An 8,705-nucleotide genomic window follows, 5' to 3' on the forward strand; every position below is an offset into this window, starting at 1 on the left:
CCTTTATTTCCTACCCACAATTCAGATCCTGAAGACATGCAGCCACCTGCCTCTATATGTCACTGTCATTAACTGATGAGGGAAAGGAATACTTTGAATGCCAAGGACATATTATAGAAAACTTCCAGTAAGCAATTTTCATTTTTAAAAAAGGTATCTCTGTCTCTAAGGCCTTTAACCAACAATGACAGGACTGCTGCCTCAAGCTACAAGGACAGAAGGCACCATTCTTATTAAATGGTGTGAAAAGTACTTATTAATCAAGTTCTTTCTTTTTTTTTTCAAAAAAGATTTTATTTATTTGACAGAGAGAGAGAGATCACAAGTAGGCAGAGAGGCAGGCAGGGAGAGAGGTGGAAGCAGGCTCCCCGCAAAGCGCCCGACATGGGGCTTGATCCCAAGACCCTGAGATCATGACCCGAGCCAAAGGCAGAGGTTTAACCCACTAAGCCACACAGGCACCCCCATCAAGTTCTTTCAAAAGTTTATTGAGCACAGAGATTCTCATTGAAACCATACCCTTGAGTTTTCTGGCAGAGATCTCATCAAGAGTGGTATCTTTTGGGGCGCCTCGGTGGCTCAGTGGGTTAAAGCCTCTGCCTTCAGCTCTGGTCATGATCTCAGGGTCCTGGGATCCAGCTCCACATCAGGCTCTCTGCTTAGCAGGGAGCCTGCACCCCCACCCCACTGCCTGCCTCTCTGCCTACTTGTGATTTCTGTCAAATAATAAATAAAATCTTTAAAAAAAATAGAGTGGTATCTTTTAAAAATTCTAAAAACAATTTTACAATATTGAATCTTAATCTAAATATAGGAGCAGGGATACTCGATTCGATTAGTTCTACATCATGTTCAGAATCTCTGTGCCCTTCATTACTCCATTCCTTAAAAGGGTAAAGACTATGCACACAATGTAAGAACCATGATGTTTTCAAGGGACAGTAACAGATGAAAACAATGTTCTAGGGACAAAACTGATGGTGATAACCTGTGGCCTACAAACTGATTCCTACCAATGTACTTTGGACAAAAATGCAAAGCCTCAGCCATTGAGCAATGATGACCAGCAAACCAAAACACATTAGGTAAAAACTATTCAAATAAAATATTTCTAATTCAAAGGCCTTGCAATTTTTCTGGGAACCTCTCTGGTGCTTTGTAGTTTAAAAATATGCTTTTCCTCACATTCTTCTTCTTTTAAAAGATTTTATTTATTTATTTGAGACACACAGAGAGAGAGAGACAGAGACAGAGAGCACAAGCACAGAGGAAGGTGAGAGGGAGAAGCGGACTCTCCACTGAGCAGGGAGCCTGATGCGGGGCTCGATCCCAGGACCCTGGGATCATGACCTGAGCTGAAGGCAGACGCTTAACCAATTGAGCCACCCAGGTGCCCCTCATATTCTTATTTTAAAATAAGGAGAGAAGTTAATTTGTTCATGATCATGAGCTAAAAATGGCAAAGATGATACTATAATCCTGATTTCTATTACTAGTTATTATACTACTATTGTACACTGCCTTCCTCCCACCTCAAGATTTTTATTCATTTATCTGAGAGCGAGCTAGTGAGTATGAGGGTAGGGAGGTGCAGAGGGAGAGACTCTTTAGGCAGACCCTCCACTGAGTGCAGAGCCCATCTATGGGGCTCAATTCCATGACACTGAGATCATGACCCAAGTCAAAAAAAACCAAGAGTCAAACGTTCAACCGACTAAATAGCCCAGAAGTACCCCCCCTTTTAAAATTTTTACTTATTTGAGAGAGCAAGAGCACACTGCCTTTGTAAAAGGTCTCATGATACTCCTTTAGTTATTTCACTAAATATTAAATAACCAGAGTAATTAAGAACAGATCATTTTATAAACCAAACTCATGAGCATATTTTCCTTTCTTCATTGACCTGGGATTAAGGCTGATCTCATGTCACTATGTTTTCACAGCTGTCAGGAAGAGAAGGTTAAATGTTGAGTGCTTTCTGTTTAAAAAACGCAGCTAAATGAAACATTTGAACTTAGAGTTCCATCTAAATGACCCAACACCAATTAACTACTTCATAGGATAAATCCTCAGTTCTTTAGAATAGTGACTGCCAAGGTTGACTTGTAGTAAAATGAGCTTATTTATGTATTTATTTTTAAAGATTTTTTTTTTTAATATATATTTATTTGACAGAGATCACAAGTTGGCAGAGAGGCAGGCAGAGAGAGAGAGGAAGGGAAGCAGGCTCCTTGCTGAGCAGAAAGCCTTATGCGGGGCTCAATCCCAGGACCCTGGGATCATGACCTGAGCCGAAGGCAGAGGCTTTAACCTACTGAGCCACCCAGGTGCCCCTATTTATTTATTTTTAAAGATTTTATTTATTTATTTGACAGAGTTCACAAGTAGGTGGAGAGGCAGGCAGAGAGAGAATGAAAGGGAAGCAGGCTCCCCCGCTGAGCAGAGAGCCCAATGAGCTTGATCCCAGCACCCTGGGATCATGACCTGAGCCGAAGGCAGAGGCTTTTACCCACTGAGCCACCTAGGTGCCCCAAAATGAGCTGTTTAAAAAAGAAAAGAAAAGAAACTTCAATTAGCTGGGTTTATTTTACATGTTTTTGCTTTGGATTTTGGTAAAGATCGCTTTCACAGTGGCAGCAATGCAGGTTCTCACTTTTTTGTCTGAACAGTTACCAGTCTGCCAGTTATGGAATCTGGCCCTATCACTCAATCATGTATCATTGTTTAAACCTGAACAACACCTTCTCAGCTTCAAATGCTCAAATATTTTAAGACTTTACATCAGTGAACAAAGTCGGTAAGGTTTCTGCTCTCACGGAACTTACATTCTCATTGTGAAAAGACAGAAAAGAAAAGTGAGTCAGCCACTCAAACAATGACTAAAAGGTCACACCCATAGGGATTTTCACCAAGTACTTTAAGCTTTAAGCCACCCAACAAAATCTATACAACAGTAATTACTGTAAGATCACTACAATGTTGAAAGACTTTTCTCTTGCCCATCATTTCAGACACCCCTTTCTCTTCTCCGTATTAGTTGCATAAATGATAAACCCTCTCTCAATCTGGCCCACTAGATAGGCTGGTTTAAAGAGCATACCTTGACAAGGGGCCAAGGAGGAGCTAAATCAGGGAGAGAGAAAATGTGAGAGCCCAAGCAAAACTGTACTGCCAACAGGAGGCTGCATAAAGGACAAACTGTTCCCCTGGCTTGAAGAGGACATGCAAACAATCAAGGCACCCATAAGGGCCAAAGCTTTGCTCCTTGTAGCCAGTATCTACCTGGAGGTGAGTTGGAGAGTAGGTTCCTCATTACGAGGTACTTTAGGATACTGTTCCAAATTTCCGCCTTTTTTAAAATTTTATTTTATTTATTTATTTGACAGAGAGAGAGAGAGAGAGAGATCACAAGTAGGCAGAGAGGCAGGCAGAGAGGGGGGAAGCAGGCTCCCCGCTGAGCAGAGCCTGATGTGGGGCTCCATCCCAGGATCTTGAGATCATGACCTGAACCGAAAGCAGAGGCTTAACCCACTGAGCCACCCAGGCGCCCCACCAAATTGCCTTCTTGAGTGAATTAATTGCCTGGCTCAGGTCTCCACTGAGAAGGAATTGCTAATTTGTTCTAAACTACGTACTTTTTTGTTGCACCACTTAGCACACAGTGTGAAATTACATTTTTGAAATTTTTTTGAGCGACACCGGTCTCTCGCTCAAACTTAGCATCTGATCCAGCGCCTGGCTTTGAGAAACAGGTGACGAACTACTTACTTAATAAATGAGCGCAGAGTGAGGTGAAGAGGAAGAACCGGGACCTCCCTATAGTCAAACAAACAGGAGGTGAACTACACCTTGACTCTTTTCCACGTGAAGGCCACACGACCTAGGGGTCACCGGCAACTGAGGCAATAACACGGGGTTGGGGTGGGGGGTAGGGAGAAAGGATGCCACGCACCAAGGTCAGTGGATGCAGGAACGAAAGCTGGGCCCGAAAGCCGGAGCCCCGGGAGCCTTCCTGCCATGTACTTCCCATCCCCGGGCCCACGACCAGCTGCACGCCCCAGGCCTGCCAACCCTGCTCAGGCCCCAGCGAGGCCGGGACAGGTGAGTCCCGCCGTGCCCCAGGGTAGCCCATCAAGGACACCCGCGCCCCTCCGCGCCGCAGCCAATCGGCGCGAGGCAGTCTCGGGGGCGCAGCCAATCGGCGCCAGGCCGGCCGGCACTGCGGCCCCGTGTGTTCTCCCCTCGCCACCCTTCCCCCACCCCACGGCGCCGAACTCGCGTCTCGTGACCCCCCCCAACCCGTGAATGGGAGTCCGGGTGCCGTAGAGGGCCACACTTTCTAACCCCCGGGGAACGCGTGGGCACGCTCTCCTACGGTCCTGGGGGGCGAGGGAGGGGAGGGCTGTAGGACCCCGACCGTCATTTCGAGGCCCCGACGCTCAATTATCAGCCCCCAGTGAAGCCGAGGGGGCGTCAGAGAAAGCGTGTGTGTGATACTCGCGCTTGTGCTTGGGGGGGCAGGGGTGGAAGTCCTGGGGCGTCCGCAGCCCGGGTGGGCAGGCCTATTGTCCACGGTTCCTTCTCCGTCTCCCCTGCTTACCTGGCTCTGGCAGAAGCCGCAGCAGCGAGGCCTGGGTGGAAAGCGGCGGCGACCCCGGCGAGGACGCGGCCAGAGTGCAGCAGGGCCATGGTGGGCGGCAAGAAGGCAGTGGGTAGCTGCAGGACGGAGCGCAGGGCCAGCGGACGCAGACACCGAGGCGCGGGCTCCTGCTGAAGGTAAGGACAGCGACTTCCCCGGGGCGGCTAGAGCGGCCGTCCGTCGTCCGGAGCGTCGTCACAGCGCACCCTGGCGCCCGGAGCGCAGACAGCGAGGCCTCCTGCACCGCGCGGTGTGTGGGCTCGCCGTGGAGTCTGCACTCCCGCGCCACGTGGTCCCCGAGTATGGTGACGGTGCGGTTTGTCGCGGTTCGCAGCGCCTGAAAAGCTTTCGTTTGATCACGACGGACCAGACAGTACAGCCGCTATCACGCCAGTTTAAAAGCTGGGAAAATGTAGGCTGATGTAGGCAAAGTAATTCGCCTCCTGCCGTACAGCCCCGTAGGCAAGGTTGCCAGTCCTCAATCTTTAGGGGGATGTTTCGTGAAGTGCAAATCGCCTCACCTTCTTCCCGAGTTTCTTTATCCATGTTTGTAGAGGATAACGGGGCCGTCTCGTGGGGGGTATTTGTGAGGATTAAGTGAGATTAGCCGATTATGTCTAAAAACGGCCTGGTTTAGCAGCACAAGATAACCCGTGGTTATTAATGACAAACTTGTGTTTTTCAAATCCTTGCAGTTGTGTGTGGAAGGGAATTAATCATTTCTGAAGGGAAAAATGAGTACATTGGAGATATCAGAAGTTGAATGATTCAATCAAGTCGGCTCGAAAGAACGGCTGTTTCTCTGACACTTCTAAAAATCCCAAGTAGAACTGTGTCCCTTTACAATTTATCTCCTTGCCTGAATGAATAATCCAAACACCTATCCAAGGTCGTATTCTAGGTCTTTCCCAGTCTGGCCCCTGCTGACTGTCCCAGACTCATCTGCTCTCTATCTGGCCTTAACCTATGCTCCTAGAGGCCAGGACTTTTGATTCCAGCACTGGATTAGCTTCTTACAGCTGCTGTAACAAAGTACCACAACTGGAAGATTTGAAACAACAGAAAGTTATTCTTTTACACTTCTGGAGGCTAGAAGCCCCACACCGAGGTGTTAGCAAGGGTCATTCCTTCTGGAGTCTCTGGAATGGGAATCTGTTCCTTGCCTCTCTTTCAGCTTCTGGCAGTTACGAGCAGTCCTTGCCATCAAGCAGCTCCTTGGCTTGTAGTTACATCACTCAATCTCTGCCTCTGTCTTTACTTCGTATTTTCTTCCTGTGTGTACGGCTGGGTCTTTTCTTGTAGGATATGACTCCTATTGGATCAGGACCCACCTTATTGCTTTCATCTTAAGTTGATGAAATTGTATCTGCAAAGACTCAGCTTGCAAATTAATCACATTCTCTGAGATTGGAACTTAAACCTATATTTTGGGGGGATTCATTTCAACCCATAACAATCACTGTTTTTAAGACCCAGCAATTATAATTGCAAGTATAGGCCTTAGAGTCCTCACACATGCGTAGGATACGGGCATTGTTTACAAAAGAAAAGCACAGGAGAAACCGAGTTGCTCATCAGTAGTTAAATAGATGTGCTGTTATAGTTACATGATGGTGTACTACAGAACTATTGATGTGAATGAGCTCACTTTTTGAAAAAGGCTTATTTATTTGACAGAGAGAGAGAGAGAGCACAAGCAGGGGAAACAGCAGAGGGACTAGCAGAGGGAGAGGGAGAAACAGGCTCCATGTTGAGCAGGGACCCTGTTGTGGGGCTCATCCCAGGACCTTGGAATCATGACCTGAGCCAAAGGCAGATGCTTAACCATCTGAGCCACCCAGGAGGCCCTGAATGATCTCAATTTATGGGTATCAACATAGATAAACCTCGAAAACAAAAAAAGCAAGTTGCAGAACCATTTAGATAAAATTCTAACATATGCAAAAATCATTTTATGCAGTCATTTGTAAACATATGTAAAAGTTTGACAAAAAACACACGAAGGATATATTCAGTACAGGATCAGGAGGGTTTAAGAGGGTGCTTGCCTTTTGGAGGGAATGGTACAACTTTGCCATATTTGCTTCATAACATATTACAGATAATATTAACAGTGGTCAGCATTTTGGATGTATGTATTTTTTATACTGGTCTCTGTAATATATACATTGAACTTTCTCATACAACAGCTAGTTTGAGTTACTGGTGGGAAAAATAGGTGGGAAGGGTCAACCCTTACAAGGTAGGGAGACCAACCAGGTAGAGAGAAGGCTCCTATACCCAGGTGCCTCACACTAGCCATCTTTTAAAGGAGCTAAGAGTGAGGAGACAGAACGTGGTAAAGATCAGATGGAGGAGAGGGATCCAGGGGAGGGTCTCCAAGCAGGCCTCAGTTCTAGCTATGGAAATCAGGGAGATACCTTTGTCACCAGGGGTTGACAAAGGAAAAGCTTCCCTGGCAAATCAATAACTCCTCTCAACCAAAAGCCCCATGTTCTCTACTCCGATCCTGTTCAAGTTGTATTTTATAGACCTCCAGAAACGGAAAGGCTTTCCAAGCTCATTTAGGACAGTGCTTCTATGACAGCAGTGTGCATCAGCACCACCCAGGCATCTTGGGAAAATGCAGATTCTGATTCCGCCGATCGTGGGAGGCGCCTGCCCTTCTGCTCTTCTAATAAGTTCCCAGGTGAGGCCGAAGCAGTGGACCAGATTTTGAGTAGCACAGATCTAAACCATACTTTGCCAGCTCTTTACAGGTGTCCCAGGAAGCTGTGTCCCCAGTTCCAGGCTTCCCACTACACATACGGAAAATCTGAGGCCAGAGAGGGAAGAATTGCCGGAGGTCCCATAGCCAGCTGGGGTTTGAGACTAGAATCAAAAGCATAGATGAAGGGTAGATTCCCTTTACCAACGTCACCCAATTAAAGACACTTGGGAGGATCTTCAGTCTGCTCCTGGTCCCGAGTCAGGCCTCTGGCAGCCTGTCCAGGAATCCTCTCCGTCCAGCCTTCTTCTCCAGGCCCAGACTAGAGGGTAGATACTGTGGGTCAGCCTTCAGGCTGCAGGTAGAAAAGAGCTGGTCTCTTCCCGTCCAGAGGACTGAAGACCCTAAAAGAACAGGAGAGTTCTGCACAGACTTATGACTCTTTTGGGGGGCCTTCTGATGATCAACATCTGGGGGCTCGATTGAAGCAGAATTGGGTAGAAGAAGAAGCTATGCCAAGAGCAGTAACAAGGTTCTGAGACCGTAACAGCCCCCAAAAGTTGTCCTGATCTGGGGCAATGAGGCCTGGCTTTTTTTTTTTTTTAAAGATTTTATTTACTTATTCATGAGAGACAGAGAGAGAGAGGCAGAGGGAAAAGCAGGCTCCCCACTGAGCAGGGAGCCTGATGCGGGGTTCGATCCCAGGAACCCGGGATCATGACCTGAGCCGAAGGCAGACACTTAATCATCTGAGCCACCCAGGTGCCCAGTGGGGCCTGGCTTTTATACCTCTGCATTGACTCCCCCTCCCAGACTCCCTCTCACCCCGTCCTGCTGAGTGACCTTCCCTGGGCAAGTGAATGCTGCAGTGGAAAGAGGGGTTAGGTATATGGCTGTATACAAAATCTGGAAAGCCAGAACACTTGAAGTGCCCGTGTGTGTGTGTGTGTGTGTGTGTGTGTTTGTGTAGCTGTATATGCACATGCATGTCTTTGGTGTTTATGGAGGGCATGCATGTACATTTGGGGCGATTATGTTTGAGTACGACCTTGTGAATATGGAAATGAGTGTCAGTTGTCTCTGCGGATGTCTATGTATGTGTCCATTTGCATGTGGGTATTGGGTATGTGGGAGTGGTGGGGAGTAGTTGTGTGCCAGCTTTCAAACCCATCAGGCAAGAAGCTCTGTGGCCCCCTGAGGAGGCCACAGAGGAGGACAGAGGAGGCCAGCTGGGTCAGGGCAGGGGATGCTGGGCTGCCTTGGCTGCCTTGGGTGGAGAAGGGGTGGTGCTGGTTGAGAGGACCACTCTCCTCTGAAGAGGTAACCCTTTCTCTGAACTGACCAAAGTCTTCTGTATCC

General features: G+C 47.6%; 1 protein-coding gene across 1 annotated transcript in view; it reads right to left on the reverse strand.

Annotated features, from left to right (window-relative positions):
- The window catches only part of GOT2 (glutamic-oxaloacetic transaminase 2), a 28,341-nt gene extending 23,533 nt beyond the window's left edge, over nt 1–4,808 (reverse strand). The window contains exon 1 of the mRNA XM_013052172.2: nt 4,601–4,808. Within this exon, the coding sequence (XP_012907626.1) occupies nt 4,601–4,689 (89 nt within the window). The 5' untranslated portion in view covers nt 4,690–4,808. The remainder of the gene's footprint in view (nt 1–4,600) is intronic.
- Between the last annotated feature and the right edge of the window lie 3,897 nt (nt 4,809–8,705).

This window comes from Mustela putorius, unplaced genomic scaffold (genome assembly GCF_011764305.1).
Source record: "Mustela putorius furo isolate JIRA1106 unplaced genomic scaffold, ASM1176430v1.1 tig00000174_pilon_pilon_pilon, whole genome shotgun sequence".
NCBI lineage: Eukaryota > Metazoa > Chordata > Mammalia > Carnivora > Mustelidae > Mustela > Mustela putorius.